This window comes from Typopeltis vanoorti, chromosome 4 (genome assembly GCF_054136105.1).
Source record: "Typopeltis vanoorti isolate ZY-2024b chromosome 4, IOZ_Tvanoo_1.0, whole genome shotgun sequence".
In the NCBI taxonomy this organism is placed as follows: Eukaryota; Metazoa; Arthropoda; class Arachnida; order Uropygi; family Thelyphonidae; genus Typopeltis; species Typopeltis vanoorti.
This window is the reverse complement of record NC_143552.1, coordinates 72881031-72905362: the sequence shown is the minus strand read 5'-3', so window position 1 is coordinate 72905362 and position 24332 is coordinate 72881031. Positions and strand designations below refer to the sequence as shown.

Sequence of the window (24332 nt, the reverse complement as noted above, 5' to 3'; positions counted from 1 at the left end):
AATTTTTACGTTTATATCTTTTTCATTTTCATATGTGATCATACATCCTAGGTAGTTAAATGAATTCACCTGTTCTAAGATCTTGTTATCTATTACTATTTTAGTTCTTGCTAGATCTTGTCCTTTGAAGGCCATAGTTTTTGATTTTTCCGTTGATATTATCATACCATAAACTTTGGATATCTCATTTAGCTTTCTGTAAGTTATCTTCAGAATTTGTAATTATTATTTGGTCGTCGGCAAAGAGGAGAGTGTTTAAGTTAACTGTAGGAGAAAGTTTAATTCCTTTACTCCATTTTATTATTATTTCATTTAAGTAGATATTAAAAAGAGTTGCTGAGAGGGGACATCCACGTCGGACCCCTTGGTTTATCTCTCTTGTATATGATAGCTCGTGATTTAATCTTATTTGTATTTGATTATTTTCATATATACTTGTGATAGCTTTTAGGATATTATTTGGTATTTGTCTTTCTTTTAATATGTTAAATAATATGTTTCTTTTAACTTTGTCAAATGCTTTTTCAAAGTCAATAAATGCAATATGTGTTTTCTAAATTATATTCTCTTCTTTTCTCTATTATTAATTTTAGGCAAAAGGCTGGGTCTATACATGATCGTCCTTTTCCAAATCCATTCTGTACTTCTAGAATAAAGTTTTTGGAATATTTTATTAGTTTGTTATTTAAGATTCTGCTATTTTGTAACAGGAATTTAGTATACTGATACCTCTATAGTTTTTAGGGTCATCTCTATTACCTTTCTTAAAGATAGGAATCACAATTGCTTTTTTCCATTCTATTGGGGGGATACCAGTTGAGTAAATTTTATTTAAAAATAATAAGAGTCTTTCTTTGAATCTTGTTCCTGCGTATTTATATAGTTCTGAACCTAGCTTATCTTCTCCAGGTGATTTTCCGTTTCTTGTTTCTTTCAGGCTGATTTCTAATTCTTCAGTTATTTCCTTTTCATTTTCGTTAATTGTTTGCCAGTTGTCTTTTTTAAAATATTTGTGTGTCCACAGTTCTGTGTAGTAATTTAGAAATTCTTCTAATTTCAATTCAGTGTTTAATTTTATGTTTTCTTTGGTATCTGCATTTAAGTGTTTCAAAATCTTATATACATTGGGTCTTATTTTATATAAATCATGTTCTAAATTAGAAACAAATTTATTCCATGATTCTCTGTCTTTTTCTGACTTCTCTTTTAGCTATGGCTCTTATTCTTTTATATTCTATTTCATCTTCTAATCTTTTACTGCTTAACCATTTGTGATGGGCTTCTTTTTTCTTTTTGATTATTTCTTTGATTGTATCATCCCAGATCTTCAGTTTTTTTTCTTTTATTGAATTTTTTGGTCTTTCCTAAGCTTTCATTTGCTGCTGCATTTAGTATCGTTTTTATATTAAGCCATTCTGTTTCTATTTCTTCATTTTGTTTTATTTTTTCTAGATATTGGTTAATTATTTGTTCATATAGCCATTGTACATTTGTGTCATTCAATAGTCTAGTTTTATAAACAAGTGTTTCAATTTTTCTTTCTGTTCTTATTACTTGTAGCCATTTAGGTGGTAATCTTAATTTTATTTTAACAAGGAAGTGGTCACTGCTTATTTCATATCCTCTGTGAACTCTAACATCTAGTGAAAATTTTGATGTCTTTTCATTTAATATGAAGTAATCTAATATTGATTTCCATCCTCCTGCTGCCCAAGTATATTTATGTATGTCTTTATGTTTATAGAAGGAATTCATTATTTTTAGGTTATTATAAACTACAAAGTCAATCAATTTTTTACCATTTCTGTTTAGAGTGTGATCTCCATGTATTCCTATATTATTATTAATTTTCATGTTTCCAATTCTTGCATTTAAGTCTCCTGCTAAAGTTACGTAATCATATTTATTTATTTTATTATATATGTTTTGTAGCTGACTATAAAAATCAATATTATCCTGTTCTCTTCCTTCTTCTGGGGCATATAAACCAATTATTGTTAAATAGTCTCTATCTTTTTTTATTCTAGCTTCTATTATTCTTTCATTCCATAATTTATAATGTTTTAACTGTTTTGAAAGGGAGTTATGAATCCAAATCATAACTCCTGTTTGTGCTCTTTGGTCTCTGTCGACTTCACTGTATATCACATTAAAATTTTCAGTTCTCATAGTTCCTTTTAATTTCTTTTTTGTTTCAGTGATTACTGCTATTTTAAAATTTCTTTCATTTAATAACTGGTCTAATTCTATTTATATGCTATTCCTCTTACATTCCAGTTTGCTATGTGTATTATATTTTGTCGTTTCCATTTCCATTTTACCTTTTCCATTCCAGGGTCGTTTCCCATAGATTCAATCCGATTATCTTTTTCTGTCAGCTTCCAAGTAGGATTATGTTCTCCATGTCAGGGGACTAGCCTGATGATGGAATAGTTCAGTGGTAGGGCTGCTACCTTAAGGCTTCTGAACTAGCCTTCTTCCGAATTTAAACCCATAGGAGGAATAGGGTATATCGAAGGGGAAAGAGTAGATTATAGAAGAATTATAGTAAGGTTTATAGAGAGGGCATAGTTGTAAGGCCAGAAATGAAAAGACCCCATGGCCCTCGAGTACTCTAATAGCATAAGGGTCATAAAATAAGAAGAGTTGGCTGATAAGGCCTTATAGGAAAGATTAAAGTAAGTGGATCTTCCTCAAAGTAGAAGAAGGAGAGGATAGATCCAGCTAGGGGTTCATGGGAGTGCCACTTCCCTTACAATCAAGATGATTGCCCCTTATGGCTCTGTTGGTCCATGAGTCCTTATTCAGTATATTCAGACCACCCCACCATATATATATACACACACACAATGGTGGGCTCCCCTATCTGCCACCCAGGGGACGCACTCTCTAGGGGTTACAGGGTTCCCCCCCCCCCCCATCCCGAGAGAAAAAAACTATGTGATTATACATTTCAACCAATTGGTATAGAATAGTTTCCAATAAAAGCTGAAAATTTCTTAAAGTCCTAAAGTATGCTAGATACTATGTAGGCTGAATGTGTGCCATCCAAATTCTTGGAATTTTTATGCCACCATTATTGTTGAGATTAGGGTGGTTAATCAGAATTTCACAGGCTTCTTTAAGTTTTCTTTCATACCAGGTTTTTGTATGATGTAAAGAGCAGGTACTTTTCCAATCAATTTGGTGTAGGGTGTTGAGAGTGTGATCTGAAAGGCACATGACAACATTCTTCACACCAAACTTCACTAAAATTGTTATATTTAATGTGGCTTTTATGTTCTTTTTTACGTATAGGATTGTGCGTCCAGTTTCACCAATATAAGGTAATAACCAATAACAGGTGCATTAGATGCAATAAACTCCAGGATGTGCCAATGGGAGGAGAGGATCCTTAGAGGAGTTGAATATGTTTTTTAATTTTATAGGTGGTTTAAAAGTGACATTAAGATTATAATGGTGTAGGATTCTATTGATTTTTTTTCTGATAACCCTTTAATGTATGGGATGGCTATGGTTTTACTGTAATCTGTATTCTTTTCTGATGAAATTTTATGAAGAACTTTATTAATAGTATTTTTGTTATAGCCATTATTTATAAATGTGTTGCTAATAATTTTAATTTTGTTTAAGAGCTTGTTGATTATAGCAAATTGTTATAGCTGTTTTTAAGGGTGTTAATGACTCCAAATTTTTGCAACGGGTGGTGATGTGAGTTAGCATGTATATATTGGCCAATATGTGTCGGTTTGCGGTAAACTATGAAGGATAGACTACTTGAGGGAAGACGTCTGACCAGTGTATCCAGGAACGGGAGCGAGTTCTGATTTTCAATTTCAGTAGTAAATTGTATGCGTTCATGTTGTTTGTTCAGGTGGCTAAGGAATATGTTTAATATTTGTTGACGATGGCCAGATAACAAAAACATTGTCAACGTATCTAAGCCACACTGTAGGTTTTAGAGTAAAGGAATCAAGAGCACTTTGCTGAAAAGTTTCCATATAAAAATTAGCAATTTTGGGGGGGGATAATGGTGAGCCCATGGCCATACCTTCTTTTTGTAGGTAAAATTTATTTTGCCACACAAAGTAACCAGAACGTAGTAAGTCATTAAAAGCTTATCAAGATATAATTATAACAAAATTGGACAAAGGTAATGCCACTGTCGTCCTTGACAGATCAACTTATATCCATCAGATGAAACAACTAGTCTCCATTAACAGCACCTATCACCTTGTAAACTATAATTCAACTAACAGAATAAAGAAAAAAAATTAGAAATTACTTAAGTCCATCACTTCTTGGCTGTCAGACACTGTTAAAAGAACTTATACCCCATTATGTCCATTCTCCCAGAATATATGGTGTTCCTAAAGTACACAAACAAAACTTTCCGCTTCGGCCAATAGTTGAAAGAATAGACAGCCCTAATTATCACCTAGCCAAGAAATTAGCGTTAACACCCAAGGAGTTGGTAGGTCATTTCCCCCCTCCTATATAAAGAACACACAACACTTTATAACAAAATGAAAAACATAACATTCGACAAAAATGATTTATTAGTCAGTTTTGATGTTTCGGCCCTTTTCACAAATGTCCCAATCAGTGCCACAATTCTTTCCTACAGAACAAATTTCCATCCGACATTATGGCCCTCTTTGTCCACATACTACGTTCCGGTTACTTCGTAAGGCAAAATAAATTTTGCCTACAAAAAGAAGGTACGGCCATGGGCTCACCACTATCCCCCCCCCCCCAATTGCTAACTTTTATATGAAATCTTTTGAGCAAAGTACTCTTGATTCCTTTACTCTAAAACCTACAGTGTGGCTTAGATACATAGATTAAGCCTGGGTTCAGGCAAAATAGAGGTTCTCAAGATCAGATTTTCACTTTATGACAAATGGTAAAGAAACTTTCAAACACAAAATGGGCTATTATCCACACAGATTTCATAACTTTTAATTAAACTTCAAATTAAAGAAATACTGTATGTTGTGCCACATTACTTTAATTTGCAGTTCTAAGAGAACAGTTTGAGTTCATGCTAGTTGTCCGTCACAGCGTCTCTGGTCATTGCGCTCTTCAATAGGGAACCTAGCTTGTTCATGCCAACTCTGTCAATTACTAGATTCCCTCATATTAAGTTGACTAATGTTCATCACTTGTGTAAGTGGAGATGACCATTTATAAAGTTGTCTGACAGATGAAATTTTCAGGTAATTTTTGATTTTAATGATACAGACTTACACATATTTAGTTCATTATGAAGATTTCCCTAGCCATCAAAAACCTTTAACTGTGGAAAGGCAGCTGGAGTAGGTGATATTCTACCAGAAATGCTTAAGTGTGCAGCTGTGAAAGTTTGCAGTGGCTACACTGCATAATTCAAACAGCCTGTTCAGAAGGTCAAATTCCAGATGATTGGAGTATAGCTCTAAATAGTTCATATTTATGAAGAAAGGGAATAAAGCTGAATGTGAGAATTACAGAGGAATTTTTCTATTAAGTGTTCCAGGTAAAATTTATACCATCATACTCGAAAAAAAGGTTGAGAATAATTGTGGAAGAGAAACTTGGAGAATAACTAGCTGGGTTCAGGCCAAATAGAAGTTGTCAGGCTCAGATTTTCACTTTACAATAAATAGTTGAGAAATCATGGGAATATGACAAGGATCTGTACTTCTGACCTAATGTCCAAACCTCACCTAACAGGGTGCACCATGAGAAGGTATCTACCTGGATACTGAACGAACAAGAATGAGCTGGCAATTTGGGATTTAGCCAACCAAATTGTATTATTATTGGCTTAAACCACAATTTAAAATGATGGTACAACAAGACAGAATTTCATCCTGGCTGGGTTGTTGTCTGGTTAACAGGGCCCCCCATTGATTTTGCCAGGGAACCAGGGCGAACAGCAAAAAGTCAGCTACTGGAAGAAATCCTGAAACAAACCCCAACTCAACATCACCTGAGTTCAAGATCAGTACTATCAACATAAGAAGCCTGAATGGCAACGAAATGGGGCTAGCTGAGGAATTGGATAAGTACCAAATCTACATAATGATGTAATGACTGAAACAAAAAAGATGAAAACTGGAGATCTTTCTGAGCAATAAATATAAAATCGTATATTCAGGCAATAAAAATCAGGAAAAAGGAGGAGTAACTATAGTATTGAGCACTAAATACGAGGCTGATCTTCTTGAATGGCAGGCAATATCAAGTAGAGTGATGTGGACAAATATCAGAATGGGGAACTGGACAATGAGACTGATTTGTTTACATGGTTCCACAGAAAGTTCTGCTAAAAAGAAATTTTTTGAGGCTTTAGAGAAAACAATTGACACAATTAAAAATGAAAAGATGGTCCTTGTTGAGGATCTAAATAGCAGAGTAGGAAATGTTTGTCAGACATACAAAAATATTTTGGGAAAATTTGGAGCAAAAAATGAAGTCAACTGAATAAATTTATATGGAATAAGAGAGAAATTAGTCAAAACACTAAATTAGCTGTATACAAGACAGTGTTCAAACCAATTTTAACTTATGGATCTTAGAACTGGGTTAGAAATGAAACACTTGACCAAAGATTAAAGACCACAGATGGCATCAGTGGCAATATCATATTAAAAACGAGGATTATTAGGAAAGAACTTGACATTGTTAGTATCCAGGAATGTGTTAGCAGAGCTAATCTCAGGTGGTATGGCCACTTAAACAGAATGGGAGAGGAAAGATTAGCAAAACAAGTGTTCTCTGCCAGGTTGGCAGGAAAATTACCCAAAGGAAGACCAAGATGTAGGTGGGATTGATACAGTAAAAAGTTCCTTAGAAGACAGGAATGTAAGATCGGATAATGTTGGAGTCTTGACAGCTAACAGATTGATTTGGAGGATAATTGTTGATAGGAAATTAGTAATGATGTAACTTCTTCATATAGTACTATCATCATATCCTGTACCAGGATTGCCAGATTGGCCATTTCATAGCCAAATTTCAAAAATTTGGCACTTTTTGAACTCTGGGGCCATGAAAAAATCAGTTTGGCCATTTATGTAAATGTGGCCACTAATTTGGCCATTTTTACAAAGATTTCAAATCATATGCATTATTTACTTAGTTTAATATTGTTGTTGCATTGTAAGGCTAGCTGTTGGTACCCCTTTATGCGGCGTTTGGTTGGCGGTGATGCACTTGATGCAAATTGACTGTTACTGAAAATGTTTGTTCGATGACATCATAATGAGCCTTTGGTAGCTGGCTTATAGTTTGTTACTATAACTCTCTCAATAACACCAAGCATGCTTGAGCTTCATTCTGTACTTGTATACTTGTATAAGTACACAAAGTTCCCGTTCGCTATTGTTGCTATAAACTTGATCCAGTTCTGTTGATAAATACCACCAAACACGATGCAGCTTCATTTTGTACTTGTATAAAACACGTACGCAACAGCCATACCAGCTTGGGGTCCATGTCTGTTGTGATCGTCTCTAGTTAGTTACAGCATAGACTTTGTGTTGCATGTGTTGTTCCATTGCGTGATATCAGACATTTGGTGATAGTTCTATCTCGTAAGCTTTCATACTGGAATATTTTGCATAAACTTTACCTGCAAGTAATATGTTCAGTTTCGTAAGAATGGTAATTAAGTGATTTTAGTATCATTAATGAATAATTTTTTAATATTGTTTATAAACTCGATTTTTATCTTGCTTATATTTTTGTTATTTTCCCTTTACCAGATTAGTTATTTGTACTACAAATTTTGTAGTACTATTATCTATAATTTGTTTTTTGTTTCTTCATTTTCTGAATTGAGATATTTTGTTTTTTTTTCAAGCCCTTTAAAATGCCTAAGTACAAAAGTGATAATAGAGGTGGAAGAAAATATTAAAAAGAGTGGGAAGTAAAATATTTGTAGCTGAAATTTTCTGATAGTGTTCTTGGTGGCATTAAACTGCACATAACCAAATGTATTGCAATTATAGAAAATGTAATTGCTTCTTCATTGAAAGAGCAACTGAAGCATGATTTAGAAGGTAAAAAGTATGTATTACTAGTAGATGAATCTACAGATATTGCAATACAAAAGCATTTGTGCATAGTTCTTAGATTTTTTTGCAATGAAACAAATAAAATTCACTCAGCTTTCTTGGATGTTATACCTGTTGTAGAGACAATAGCGGAGGTTTTATTTAATAAAATTTCAGAAGTGTTAGCTTCATATAATCAAACTCTTAAGAACTGTATTGGGTTTGCTAGTGATGGTGCTGCTGCTATGGTTGGAAGTAACAATTCCCTGTGGACTAGGATTAGAAATGAAAATCTGAACTGTATTCAAATGAAGTGCATTTGCCACTCTCTGGCAATTTGTATACAGCATGCATTTTCAAAGCTGCCATCCAATGTTGGATTCATTTTAACTGAAATTCCTTCGTGGTTTTCAAATAGCAATATGAGAAGAAAAGATTTTAAGGCTCTTTTTAAAGTGATGAATTCAGCAGTTGAAGATGACCAGGAACAAGATGCACCCCTTCCATTTATGAAATTGTCCAAGACAAGGTGGTTAGTGAGAGGTAATGTCTTCAATAATATACTGCTAAATTGGGAAGAATTAATTGCCTACTTCACCTGCTGTGAACAATCTGGAGGTCAGGATACAAGGTATAAGGCATGGTTGATAAAAGAGATGTTACAAGATAGGATGAATTATTTTTACTTTGTATTTGCTACTCCCATTGTCAAAGAGTTCGAGAGGCTTAATGTTTTGTTCCAGCAAACCTATGGTGATCCTTACGATCTTGCCAAAGAACGGCGCGCACACAGAGATAGTCTTTATCAAAGGCTGTACAACGAAGATGGAACATGCAAAATGGTAGAAAATGTAGACTTTGGAATTAAATTCGATCAAGAAATTAGGACATTCTTGATCAGCTTTAGCACTTCTCCTAATATGGAACAAGAAAATAATAAAATAAAGTCTGTGAAATTTAGGTACCAAGCCATACTTCAAGAATCGTTGAATCAAGTGAACAAGCGGCTCCCTGAGTCACAGCTGATATGTTTAAAGGTCTGTCACTTTTAAATCCTACTGTTATTTTAAGCCAAACAGAAAAGGGAAAATTTTCTGATCTGCCATTTTTCCACCTAATAAATGATGTTGATGTATTCGAAGACCAATACAGAAAAATTAGCCTTGTTGCGTGGAATGAAGAAGAGAACCTCAAACAAGATGGAATCCCCAAGGAAGCTTTAGAATTTTGGCAAGCAGTATCCAAACACAATAATTTTAAAGAACTGTCGAATTATGCCCCTAACATGCCTTATCGTGCCAGCAAGTAACGCAATAGTTGAATGAATTTTTTCTTATGTAACATCTATCAAAACTAAACCCAGAAACAGGATGCAAATTGAACTGCTGGATTCAATTGTAAGAATCCATTCATTCTTAAGTGATAACAATATGTGCTGCCAAAACTTTAAATGTACTCCCAAAATGCTACAAATGCACAAACAGCAAAACCCTTTACAACTCGACTGCAGAAAAAGAACAACAAGATATTCAATATCTTGAGGAAGTGCTGTCAAATTAACTGCTGTGTTTCACTGTAAGTATTTTAAGTTTAATTAAAAATATTTTTGATGATATGTAATCGAAAATGTAGGCATAATTTATGCACACTTAATTGTTGGTATGTTAATTCACACAATTCAATCATTTTATATCTTTGGCCATATTTTCTTTAAATTTTGGCCATAAGCTGTTGTGTTCATCTAGCAACCTTGTCCTGTACACCCCATGAGGGTATACAGGAATTTGAAGATGATTTTAGGCATACATATTCCGCTAAATGTATAAATGAACCACTCAAAATAATCAGACTTGTGGATTCGACCTAGGGATAGAGTACAAAATGGAGAAAAAGCACTCGGAACCTGAAATGTGATATTCACTTTTGCTTGGTGTCCAGCTGTTTTGCAAAAAATTCGTTTTGGTGTGCAAAGCAGAAATATTCCTCTTTTATGCATCAATAAATAAATCAGGAAAAAATCTACATCCTTAGCTTGTGTGATAACATACCAAAGCTCATTGCATTTGCTTCCTGTTTGAACTTATGTGTAAACTATTGCAGGCTTTTGAAACCAGATATGATAGTTAAAGCCTGTTTTGCAAGATGAGAAATCCTAGTTTCTGGAGGGAAACACTACAACCTGAGACTAGCTAACTCACCTTCAAACTCAGATCTTTCTAAAAAGGCATCAAAACTATTTGAGCTAAAGAGGCTCTCTTTATTTGCTATAGGTACAGGAATCCCTCGATTAATGCGCCTCCAATTGGTGCTTTTTTGATTAGTGTGTAAATTTTTTTTTATACCCAAATTCGATTAGTGCGCCTATATATATCTTATACAGGAATTTTTGAAAGTGGAGGAATTTTTTGAGGCTTTAGAGAAAACAATTGACACAATTAAAAATGAAAAGATGGTCCTTGTTGGGGATCTATATAGGAGAGTAGGAAATGTTTGTCAGACATACAAAAATATTTTGGAAAAATTTGGAGATTTTAAAAATTGTCTATCTGTACATTTTTTATGGCTAACTATTTTAAAAAATCTCTCACCAGGATGAAATAATTTAGTTACCAATTTAAACATTTTACAAAGTTATTTTTTAATAGCATACAGTATACTACACCATTTCCATGAACAGCATGTTTCAAATTTACTGCCAAAATTTATGTCGTCTGCTAATGGCATAACATTTTGATGATCATATCTCGTGCCTCCTTTGCAATTATTTTCCTTACTTTGTTTATTTTTAAGTATTTTACCAAGCTTTAATCATGAATAAAAGAATTAGTGAGCAAAAAGTGGAAGTGTGAAAAAGATTCGAAGAGTAATCTCATTGAAAAAAAAACTTGAAATAATAAAGAAAAATGAACAAGGCGAGTCCAGAGCAAAGATAGGACAAGAACACAAAAATGGGTGAACCAACTATAAGAGCAATTTTAAGCAAAGCTGCTGAATACAAAGAGAAAGGTAAGGCTGCTTCAAGTTCATCATGCATGCACTCGAAATCAGAGTATTATAATGATTGAATTGGAGAGACTTCTTTCTACATGGATCAAAGATTGTAACCAAAAACGGATCCTGCTAAGCACTGACCTTATTAAATCAAAAGCATTAAGTGTCTTTGCAAACTTGAAAGAAAGGGCTATCAATGATGGAAAAGAAGAATTCTATGCATTTACCACCCAGCATGGGTGGTTTGAGCGTTTCAAAAAAGAGAAATAGCCTACATAATGTTCTAATCACAGGCAAAGTTGCAAGTGCAGATAAGAAGATGGCCACAAATTATTCAGAGATCTTGAAGAAAATTGTGGAAGAAGGGGGGCTGTTATGACCAACAAATATTTAATGTCAATGAAACTGGCCTTTTTTTTGGAAGCAAATGCCTATCAAGACTTTTCTGGCCAAATCAGAGAGATCTCAGCCTGGTTGTAAAGTCACAAAGTCGAATGAAATTACTGCTAGCAACATGTGTGCCATTTGGGAGCACATTCTTCCACATTGTGCAAATGATTTGAGGCTTTTCAAATGAATCTATGTTAATTAAATCTCATTCTGAGAAATTGAGTGATTCTGACCTGCTAAATTTAGATGCACATCAGGAAGATCCTGAAGAAAATGACGAAAATGTAATCACTAACAAGCCCAAAGAGATTTCACAGAAACAATTTGAAAATGTTTTTTATACAATTGAAGTTTTTAAGCAGCAATGCTTAGTGGCTGACTGTGTTGAAGAGAAGCAGTAAAATTTACAGAAGTAGTAGAAGAGGCAATGGGGCCATACTGTCAGTTGTATGGGGGGGGGGGACTGAATACCCACCAAGCTACATTAGCTCAATTCTTTGTTAATAAGTAGAATAATAAATTTATGTTCCAAATATGTTTTATTGTCTTTCAGCTTCATGGTTTTCCTTTAGCTAGGCCCTGAGATATACCCTAATTCTTTTATAAAAAAATTAATGGTCAAAAAAAGAAGTTTGAGGAATGAATTATACTTTTTCCCATAGGTTATTATATTCAAATGTAAATAGTAAATATCTCAGAGTGGTACTGGAAAAATTGCACTACAGCATCTTCAATTAATCATGTGAAATTCCATCATAGTGATGAATTTGTAAAACAAAATAGTGAAACTGAAATATCAGACCATAATTGCAAGAACGAGCAAGCAATCAGAATCTAAAGTGAATCCACCAAAACAGAAAACACTATTTGATGTCATTAAAAAATTTTTTTTAAATGGGATGTAGATGACAAATGTGCAAATTCTTTGCACTACCCCATAGATGAAACGATTGCATTAGATAACTTGTCATAGTTTGTTCATAATGAATGATTTACAAGGTTAATGAGTAAAATTTACTTGGAAAAAATATTTTACAGGGAAAAAACCCTCATATTTATTACTGATTAGCTAGAGCCTGTGTAACTCAGTGGATGTGGCGTTTGCACACCATGGCGCTTGGCTGCACAAAGGAAGACTTGGTTTCAAATCTAGTCGGCAACTAGAGGAAATTTTTCTAAGCCTTTTTTCGACTGGTTCCCAAGTTAGTCGATTTCTGGCATGTGCAAGCGGGTTTTTTCTTCCGGAAACTTGGGTTTTTGTCCCGTAAACTCAAGAAAATCCACCGTAAAACCCCACACTATTTCAGGCATTAAATATATTGCATTAAGATTAGGGAGCACGAGATGGCGGCACTTAATTAGTGATAGCCTTTGGGAAGCTATCTCTGATTGGCTACCAGTGGAGATTGAACTGCCCACGCAGTCTATGAAAGTTAGATAGGGCTAAAACGGCCTTGCCTACTCCCTATACGGGAATAAAAAGCGTTAGCTGATTTTTTATTTTGTTATTACTGATTAGTTTCAACTATTAAAACAAAGATTCTGATTCTCAATATTTCTCTTCCATCAGATATATGGACCTGCCCTTGATCCACAAAGAAAAGGCCACAAGACCTATAGAACATCTGTGCGGTGTGTGGGCAAGAGGAATAGAAGAAAGGAGGAATCTGTTCACAGTTTGTCTGAACAGCTTAGTGTTGTAAGCTTGGGGAAGGCAGAGTCAGGAAGACTGTTCCCAAGGACAAAAGTAGATGGAATGAAAGAGGAGGCAGTGAAGTTGGTTTGGTGAATTTCGAGATGCATTGTAAAAGGGGCGTTGGTTAGCACTGGCTCTTGTTTTAATAGTTTTGGAGGAGAGTGGAGGAATAATAGTGGCCAATTAAGCAGAGCACTGTCCATGCACTGAACATTTGTGAGAGGGATGATTATTTGGCCAGATTGCCCTCTTCTGGATAGAATTGAGCAATCTTAGAGAGGATTTTGGTGCATCACCCCAAATATGAGAGCAATATTCCATAGCTTGGCAGATTTAGGCTATGTATAGAGTTAGCAGCTATGAAGTTTCTTATTCGAAAAAGCACACCAAGTGTTTTTGGCAGCTGCAGAAACTATAGTTGAAAGTGGTTGTTCCAGGAAAGATCAGAGGTGCAGATCAATCAAGAAGAGAAATCTGATCGTGTTTGGATATCTCGGTATTACTAAAAGTAAGGGGGAGGAATGCAAGCTCTTTCTTGAGAGAGAGAGAGAGATCAGACAGGACTGAGTTTTGATGGCATTGAAGTTTACAAGGTTGTTCTTGACCTACTGGGATATAGCTAGGATATCTGAGTTAAGGTCACTGGTCGTGGTAGAGCCTGAGGATTCTAATACTTGAGCACTACAAGGTTTGTCAAATACAAAGGAGAAATGGAGTGTACTGTCATCGGCAAAGCTATGGATAGGACTGGAAGTCTGTGAGAGCAAGTCATTTATGTATGAGAGAGAGAGAGAGAGAGTGGGTGAAAGAACAGAACTCTGGGGTACTTCTGCATTGGTGGGGAAATCTGAGGAGAGTAAATCATCCACCATGACACATGGTGAGCGACCAATGAGAAAGTTGGTGATCCAGTTGCAAAGTGAAGAAGGCAGACCATAGGACGGCAGTTTGTTAAGTAGGCCCCATGTGCCAAACCCAATCAAATGCCTTAATGTCGAGGGTAACCATGTGAGTTTCTTCAAATTTCTCTATTCAAATTTCACACCGAGTCCAGAGGTGGATGGTGAAAGCAAGATCAGCTGTAAATCACAAGTGGCAGAATCCATAGTGCTGGTCACTGATTAATTGGTATGTCTCTAGGTGGTTCAAGATTTGGTGACCTTCTCTATAATTTTAGAGAGAAGAGAAGTGAGAGCAATTGGATGGTAGTTATAAGAAGAAGTTATGAGTTAGAGAGAAGAGGTGGTATCAATTGGATGGGTTGGATGTGGACCTCTTTCCATGTTGTAGGGTAGATACCAGTTGAATAGGATAGATCGAGGGATTAAGTACTATATCCTATGACTGTAGCCTGTGTGTGTGTGTGTGTATGCATGGGGCTGGTTTACTTGCTTATGGGATGAAAAACCCCAAATGAACTTTTTTTTTTTAGTGGTGGTGGGGGGGGGGAATCCTGCTGTCCACACTCAAGAACAGCTAACTTGGCTATGGCTGAGAAAGATCCTTAAGCTCCTCACATTGTTGATGGGAAATGAACCTAGGACACTCCTTCCCCAGGCATATGGTTGCAAAGTGCATAGCCACTAGGCTTAACCACATGGACTGGGGGTTCTGATAGGAATAGTAGTTCTGGTTTAGATGACTGTAGGTTGTGGTGGTGGTGGTGCGCATTGTTTCTATTGCTGTTTAGGCCACAGATATTGGTGAATTAGATATAGAAACTTTTTTTTTTGGTAAGAATTAGTGTAGTTGGGTTGTTTGGTTGTATTTTATTTATTTATTTTAGCTATTTTGTGCAGGAGAATTTTTGAGGTCCACAGTAAAATTGCATTTCTTTTTGGTTGTGGTTCATTGTGTTTGGGGGCATGCAGTGAGAGGTGACAGACTTGCAAACATACCGCTCACACAGAAGGGGCTCGGTCTCCTGTCCATATGTTGGCTCGACAGTTCCCCCTGCAGCCACAGTATTTGGTCTCCATCCAATCACGGACCGGCAAAATACTTGGTTGCAGGATTTGACGCTAGTTGATCGGGAAGACTCCAGATTCATTAGCGATTTGGTCCTGTGTATTTATCCAGCAGCCGGCCTGTGGAACTGTTTTACTGCTGTACCCTCGAATGTGGGAGGGCCTGGGCCCCCCCCCCTACAGCGAGATTGGTAGGTCATTGAGGGTATCACTCTCACTGCACATGGGAAGAGTGGAGATAGAAACCGGAACCCTTTCTCTAGTGACCAAACTTGGCTGCAGCCACTTCAGGTCTCTAATAAGCAAGGTGATGGTATTTCAGTGGGTGATGATTGACATCTATTATATAGTTTATTGCTTAAATAAATCATATATAATTACAGTAGTTATTTAGGATAAATAAGGATAAAATAACATTTGACCTTTTTGTCTCATTAATACCAGTTAGGTGAAAATGATATTTTTAAATTATATTTATGTATCGTTTCTCTCTCTCTCTCTCTCTCATAGCAATTTAGATAAATATGATCTTGATCTTTTGAGAGATGACAAGATGGACTATAGGATGGCCATGGAAGTTACTTCAGAGATAGTAACACTGGAAATAATTCATCGTTTTGTTGTCTGTATTTTTGAGGTAAGTGATTTTTATGTATTTTGTTCATTATCCTTTTTAAAGTGAAAAATGTTCTGCAAAATAATTTTTTTTTATGAAAAACTGCATTTTTTTTTTTTAAGTGCACATTGACTTTTTTGCAGGCATAACATTTTTGTCAAATATCCATTTCACTGAGATTGGAAATGTTGAAAAATAAATAATGAAGTAAAATTCTGACTTTTTTGATTAGAAAAGAAATATTTCATAAATGATAAAAATATGATAGCTATCTAACCTGTTCATTATATGAATTTTTTTATCACTTGAGCTATGGCTTACTGGATTGATAATGTCTGTTATTGAATACTTAAAATATAAATTGTTTCAGGAATCAGTAATAAAAAAAATAAAAAAAAATATAAACATAAATGGATGGAACACATTGAAAGAATGAAAACAGAAAGATTACCAAAACAAGCCTTAAATTACAAACCATTAGGAAAAAGAAAACCAGGACATCCTCTTAAGAGATTCAATGATGACTTCTAATGCCGGAACAGGCCACTCTAGGCCTAAATCCTTACAGGCATGATGATGATGATGATAAATTGTTTCATGAGGAGGTAATGGTTCCTGGCATGCCACTCATAAAAGGTTGGAACTTATAGTACACCACTACTTTCAGTGGACCAAGAATTAGGTAAACTGGGATCTCTTTTCTAGATTAAAAAAAAAAAGTGGTTTATTTAATTTTGCTACTTCATGTATTTAGTAAATAAATTGATGGTATCACACCAAATGATAAATCATCTGCCAACGAAAGACCCACTAGCATACACTTGTGTGTGCTTCACAGAAGTAATCAGAAGTAGCAAGCATATTAACTTTTCATCTTATTCAAAACACAACACTTGACTATTAAAAGGTTACATTTAACATACATTTTTTGCCATTCAAAATTCACTTTATTTCAAAACTGAAGAAAATTGCTTTAGCACCAGAAAACTATCATGAGCCTAATTTGTGCATGGTGAAATATTTTATTGTATACTAATGTCTAAAGAAATAAGTTTAAAACTGTTTAAATATTGCCTTCAGCACCATCTTTTCAAATGGAGAGACTGCCTACATTTAGAATGCTAATTCTTTACATTCTGCATGGAGATGATCATTGCCAATGTATACTCTCCATAGTACTACACACATGCACCAAAAAAAAAAAAAAACTTGACATCACTTAAATTTTTTGGATATATATTATTATTATTACATGACACCTCCAGGCCAAGGACTCGTCGTGGAAGGGCAATCTACTCTACTTCGCTGAGTACATCTCATCCTCTCCGCTACTACTTAATTCTCCTATTACAAAGCTACTGTTATCAACGCTATCTACTGCCCATCATCACCAACAACAGTATCATATAAGAAGTTATTGAAAATTAATATGTGATTTTACTCTATTGAAATAAAAGCATGACATGTTCACAATCGACAGCTTCAGGTTTCTTGACATTCTAAACAAGAGAAACAGGAAAAATACAAGTTTACATTCTGATGATATATTGGTGTGTGGTGGGGGGGGAATCACAGTTTCACATTCTTAGATCAAGAATTAATAAATACTTTTTTTAGTCTACTGTGAGATATGAAACAGAAACTTTGACATTAAACAAGGAAGATATTAGAAAAGTTGATACTTTGAGATGTGCATGTGTAGAAGAGCATCAAAGATCTCAATGGTTTCAAAAGAAAAGAGATGATGGTACTAAATTGGAAGCAATAAAGAACATACAGGAAAGAAAAATATCATATATGAGTCATATTGTGAGACATGAAAGTCTTCAAAAAAGTTTACTTGTATATTAGAAATGTGACTTGCATTGATTTAGTTCTCATTATTTCCATGGATCTAGTTCTCATAGATGGTACATCAATAAAAATGGTCTGAGTAGTAACCTTCCCATAATTAAAAAAAAAAAAAGTGTAAGAAAGTGAAATATGCATTATGGGATACTAGAACAACTTGATGTAAAATCGTATACCTCCATGTACAAGTAGCCTACTCGTGCAGACAGTATGCAGACTTTGATTACCCACACTTGCGAACAAGAATATAATTTTGTTTATAGTATGATTTATATTGTGAGCATTACTGGTGTTACAATGCTGGACTACCTGCGGAGAAAAAACTCTGAGTTCATTTCTTTTTTAAAATCTGGATGTTCAGGTTTTAATCTTGCATTTTAGATAAAAACAACCATCAAACTCACTGTTGGAAGTTTTTCCACTTGGTTATACTATAAATTAAAGATACCAAGTATATAATTTCTTGGTATCTGTAATTTATAGTATAACCAAGTGGAAAAACTTCTAACAACTATCTCTAATCCAGAGTATTTTAATAATAAGATATACCTTTTGGCATCTTGTATATGAAAATATAACTTCTGCATTACTTCAACCTCAGTATCACCTCTGGATCTGGCTTCCACTGATGAGACCCCCAATAAAGGTCAAAACCGGTCTGGGTAGTGACCCTTCCCATAATGCATAGCATTATACATCCTGTAAGGATATGTGCTTTGCATTCTGGAATACTAAGGAAAGTGATTTGAAGTCATTAGCTTCTACAGGGTGTTCGGGATAAATTTGACATATTTATAATTAATTATATTTTTCCGTAAGTTACATGTATTAACACACACTTCTCTTCATTTAAAAGTTTGGACCCTTCTTCATTCATATACAAGATGTCAGAAAGGATGGATAGCTGGAACCCACCTGAATCATGGAAGAGAATAACTTGTATCATGATGATTCGTGCCCGCCATCAAAATAAGGATATTACGACTGCTGCCCAATGCTCCCTGAATACAGTAAAAACAATCAGGCATGAACTAGAGACTTGCAATGGTGACTACGAGGATGTAGCAAGAAGAAAGATCCCTAGCAGACGATCTGATTGCGTTCGTACAGCAGAATTCCTCGCAAATCTGCAGGAACAGGTGTTGAAGAACCCTGGCATTGGAATTCGGGCTTTGTTCGTGGAGTTGCTAACTGTAGTCAAGCCCTGGATAACAAGGGTAGCCAATGGTAGGCCGTATGTATGGCAGCAGGATTCGGCCCCTTGCCACACCTCTGGGAAAAGTCAAAAATGGTTGTCTGAAAATTTCTACGACTTCACCAGTCCAAATGTTTGGCCTCCAAACTCCCCAGACCTTAACCCCATGGATTATTTTGTATGGGGCGCAGTTGAAAAAGACACCAATCGCACTTCCAGTAATACAAAAGCCCAGTTAATGGATAAAATTAAAACAGTTTTTGCGGCCCTTCCCAGGGAGACTGTAGCATCAGCTTGTTCGAGGTTCCGAAGCAGAATTGAAGCTGTGATCGATGCTAATGGTGGTTATTTTGAGTAAATCTTGTTGATAGTATTGTAATTAACTCTGCCTGTAATGTTTTTTTGTCAATTCATTAAATTTAATAGATACAAAGAAGATTTTCTTTTTCCTTACGAAACTGTCAAATTTATCCCGAACACCCTGTATATACAAGTTGCCCTAGTCCTGATTATATTTCAGGCACAAACTTTGTTTACACTTAGATAAAGGATTTAACCAAGTATATCATTTCTTAGTATCTTTAATTTACATCAAGCTTACTATTTCAAACAACAGTACAAGTGTTATTATGGTTAAGGATCATGAGAGGGTGGCATTTGTTTGCCATCGCGCACGCACACACACACACACACACACACACTCTCTCTCTCTCTCTCTCTCTCTCTCTCTCTCTCTCTCTCTCTCTCTCTCTCTCTCTCTCTACTGTGTCTGAAATCATCATCAGCTATTGGTAAGGGCTGAGAATGGTGACAGGCTGTCTACAGATTTCCAAAGGTAGTTAAGGTAAAAGCTCTGCCTACTCTCTTTTGAGAATAAAAAGATGTTAAACAGTTGATTTTTAAAAATTACTAGAAATCTGAAATGTTGAAAGATACCTGGAATATATGATTCAACCAGAAAGCCACTCTAAAACTTCATTACCTCAAATATGAGGTAATGAAGTTGTACAGGCTGCACTGCATAATTCAGTATGCCTGGTCATTTCCATATAATTGGAATAAATCTCATCAGTAACTGACTGTTCCTGGTAAGATTTATGCAAACAAACACTGTTTCTTAGCTTCAGAAGAGGCTAAGAAACATTGTGGAAGACAAACTTGGAGAAGAAAAAAAAAACTGGGTTCAGACCAGAGTAGGCATTGTCTGAATCAGATTTTTTACTTTAAGACAAAAAAAAAAAAAAAAAAAAAAAGTTTTGTATATTTGTAACTGTATTTAAGTTTTGTTGATTTGGAAAATATTACAATTATCTGTTGTAATAAATGTAACATGTATGGAACAACATATCGCCATAAGGTAATATTCAGAATTAAAGAAAGATAGTTTGATGTAAAATAAGGTATGGGCATGAGATAAGGATGCATGCTGTCATAATTCATGTTATCTACATGAATTATGAGAAAATGTAACATTAAACCCGATGTTAAATTAAGTGCTTTGCTTTATACAGATGTCATACTTCTAAATAAATCCTGCAGAAGCCTTCAGGACTCTTAAACTAAATTGAATTGAATTTAAATACTGTACCAAATTCGATATGAAAATTAACAATAAAAAGGCCAAAACTATGAAAATAGGCAAGAAAACAGAAGACATCATAAACTACATTCTCAGTAGTGAACCTGTTGGATAGGTTACATATTTTAACTATTTAAGATACAAATTAAATATAGAAATAGATAATTGAACATGCAAGGCTCTTATGGTTAGAAGGCAGTTAAATAAATTTCTGTGAACCATGAAAAATGACCAGAATACAAACTCAGCTGCATGAATATGCATAACAGTATTTAAATATCAATGAATCAAAGTACCAGATCGACATAATAGGGGTGACTGAAACAAAAAAGACCAAAACTGGTGAGATCTTTCTGAGCAATAAATACAAAATGTTATATTCAGGCAATAACAATCAAGGAAAAGAAGGAGTAGCCATAGTATTCAACACAAAATACGAGGCTAATCTTCTTGAATGGCAGTCAGTCTCAAGTAGAGCAATGTGGGCAAATATGAGAATGGGGAACTGGACAATGAGACTTATTTGTGCCTATGGTCCCACAGAAGGTTCTACTAAGGTAGAAGTGGAGGAATTTTTTGAGGCTTTAGAAAAAGCAACTGACACAATGAAAAAGGAAAAGTTGGTCCTTGTTGGGGATCTAATAGTAGAGTAGGAAATGATTGTGAGACATACAAAAATATTTTGGGAAAATTTGGAGAAAAGAGCAAAGCTAATAATAATGGCAAATATCTGTTGGATTTCTGCTCAGGACATGGACTGGTTATTACTAACACCATGTTCCAACATAAAAATGTGCACAAATTCACATGGAGAGAAGAGGCTAGGAATAAGAAAAGTCTCATTGACTATGCTATTGTTGATAGTGATGTTTTCTCCCTGGTGCAGGACACCAGAGTGTACAGAGGATTTGAAATTGGAAGTGATCACTATTTAGTCTTGAGCAGGATAAAATTGAATTTCATATTGAAAAGAATAACATGTAAGAAAGTTTTAAAGCGAATAAAAGTTGAGCAGCTCTCAGATGTAAACTGTAGACTAAAATACAGAAATATTATTGAAAAGAAAATGAAAGAGTTTGAGAACAGGAATCAAACCTTGGAGATTCAGTGGCAAACTCTGAAGGAAACATTGATTGATTCTGCCAGAGAGGCATGTGGTGAGGTTGTGTGCAAAGATAAAAAAATCAGAACTCCCTGGTGGACACAGGAAGTTAAAGAGGCAGTGAAGGAAAAGAAGAAAGCATATCAAAAGTTCCTGGCAAATAAGTCAGCTTTTACTCTTACAGAATACAGAGACAAATGTAAGAAAGCTAAACAGTGTGTAAAACTAGCTAAACAAAAGTCATGGGAGGACTTTGGCAAGAATATAGAAAATAAATATCAAGAAGGTGGCAAAATATTCTGGAGGTTGTTGAAGAAGCTTAGGAATGGAGGAAAGAGTGCTGTAAAAGGAATTAGAGATGATAAAGGTGAAATGAAAACAGGAGAAAAAGATATCCTTGAAGTATGGAGTAATTACTTTGAAAAACTGCTAAATGAAACAAGCAGTGATGACAGTACAGTGATAAAAAACACTGACCAGGCATGCAGTCTGGAATACATATCCATACTTGAAGTAGAAAAAGCCATCAAAGGCTTGAAATGTGGAAAGGCAGCAGGAGTAGATGATATTCGACCAGAAATGCTGAAGTATGGTGGTATAAGAGTCTTACAGTGGCTGCACTGCATAGTTCAGAAAGCCTGGACAGAGGGACGAATTCCCGATGATTGGAGTAGAGCTCTCATAGTACCCATATATAAAAAGGGAAATAAAACTGAATGTGAGAATTACAGAGGTATTTCCCTACTGAGTGTTCCTGGCAAGATCTATGCAAGTATACTTGAGAAACGGTTGAGAAGAATTGTGGAAGAAAAGCTTGGTGAAGAACAAGCTGGATTCAGGCCAAATAGAGGCTGTCAGGATCAGATCTTCACTTTACGACAAATAGTCGAGAAAGCATGGGAATATAACAAAGATCTGTATTTAAGCTTTGTCGATTTGGAAAAGGCATATGACAAGGTGCCAAGAGAGAAGCTATTCAATACGCTGCAGTTATATGGTGTCAATAGGGCATTATATCAAGCAATACTTAGTCTTTATTTGAGTTGTGAGTCAGCAGTTAGAATTGAAGGAAGTACAGGAAGATGGTTTAATGTTAAATCTGGTGTGAGACAAGGATGTACATTATCCCCTCTGTTATTCATTATCTATATGGATCACATTATGAAGGAATGTGGTATTAAACCTGATATCAAAATTGGAGATGTTAATGTCAGCTCTTTGCTTTATGCGGATGATGTTATACTTCTAAATAAATTCGCTACAAGTCTGCAAGATTCTCTGACTAAATTGAATAGCTGTTGTAATAGATATGGTATGAAGGTCAGCAATAAAAAGACAAAGACAATGAAAATAGGCAGAATCATTGAAAATGTCAACTGTGTTGTGAATGGAGAACCTGTGGAACAAGTAAAACATTTCAGCTACTTAGGCACAATTTTTACTGAAGATGGTAAACTAAATATAGAAATAGACAACAGAATCAGCAAAGCTGGTATCGTGGGAAGTCAATTGAATAAATTCATATGGAATAAGAAAGAAATTAGTCGGAACACTAAATTAGCTGTATACAAGACTGTGTTCAAACCAATTTTAACTTATGGATCTGAGAGCTGCGTCAGAAGTAAAACACTTGACCAAAGACTAGAGACCGCAGATATGAGAGTCCTGAGAAAGATTAGAGGCGTGAACAGATGGCATCAATGGCAATATCATATTAAAAATGAGGATATTAGGAAAGAACTTGACATTGTCAGCATCCAGGAATGCGTTAGCAGAGCTAATCTCAGATGGTATGGTCACTTAAATAGAATGGGAGAGGAAAGATTAGCAAAACAAGTGTTCTCTGCCAGGTTGGCAGGAAAACGACCCAGAAGAAGACCAAGATATAGGTGGATTGATACGGTACAAAGTGCCTTAGACGATAGAAATATAAGATCTGATAATGTTGGTGTCTTGACAAGTAACAGACTGATTTGGAGGAAAATTGTAGATAGGAAGTTAGTAATGATGTAATTTTTTCATGTAGTACTGTCATATCCTGTACACCCCTTGAGGGTACATGGCAGGAATTTGATGATGATGATGAATTACAAAGCTAGATTAGAAATAAAACATTTCATCAAAGATTGGAGGTCTTGGATATGAGTTTTTGAGGATGGATATGAACAGATAGCATTAGTGGCAGAATCATATTAAAAATGAAAATATTAGAAAGGTATTTTTTCATTATCATTTGAGAAGGAGAGAACAGAGCTAATTTAAGCTGATACTACCTCAGATTAGTCATTTTAGGTCACTTAAACAGAATGGGAGAGTAAAAGAAGAAAATGGTATTTGTTGCCAAGAAAAAAGACCCAGAGGAACACCATAAATTTAGGTAAATTGTATCAGTTCACCTAGATTTGGGAAGCCCTTAAAAAGTCTGAAATATCAAATCCAACCATATTTGAAATAACGTTAATTTGGCAAATGATTATTAATAAGAATTTAATGTAAATTTAATTATGTCATGTTTTCAGAGTATCCTGTTCATCCTTCCTCTTGACAGTACATATCAGGAAATGATGTGATAATACACTAAGTGTCCATTTTATTACAAACACTGCTTTATTTAGGAAAATATACTGTTCTGAAGACATTGGATCATGTGGCTGCAGTTTGCTATGTAAATCAGACAGAAGACAGGCATTCAACAGTTCTGTTTTTTGTGTTTGATGCATCAGAATGGGTAAAAGGCACGATTTAAGTGACTTTCAGGCATGGTATGATTGTTGGTGCCAGATGTGCTGATGTTAGTATCTCACAAACATCTATGCTTCTTTGCTTTTCATACACAGCAGTGTTTAGGGTTTATCAGAAGTGGTGTAATAGTGATAGCTTCAAGCCGATAGCAATCCTGCGGT

General features: G+C 35.2%; 1 protein-coding gene across 1 annotated transcript in view; it reads left to right on the top strand.

The window, feature by feature from the left end:
* LOC150107408 (protein FAM8A1) overlaps positions 1-24332 on the top strand; it is a 66523-nt gene that overhangs the window by 26076 nt on the left and 16115 nt on the right. Inside the window, exon 3 of the mRNA XM_090391275.1 lies at positions 15597-15723. Within this exon, the coding sequence (XP_090247401.1) occupies positions 15597-15723 (127 nt within the window). The remainder of the gene's footprint in view (positions 1-15596; positions 15724-24332) is intronic.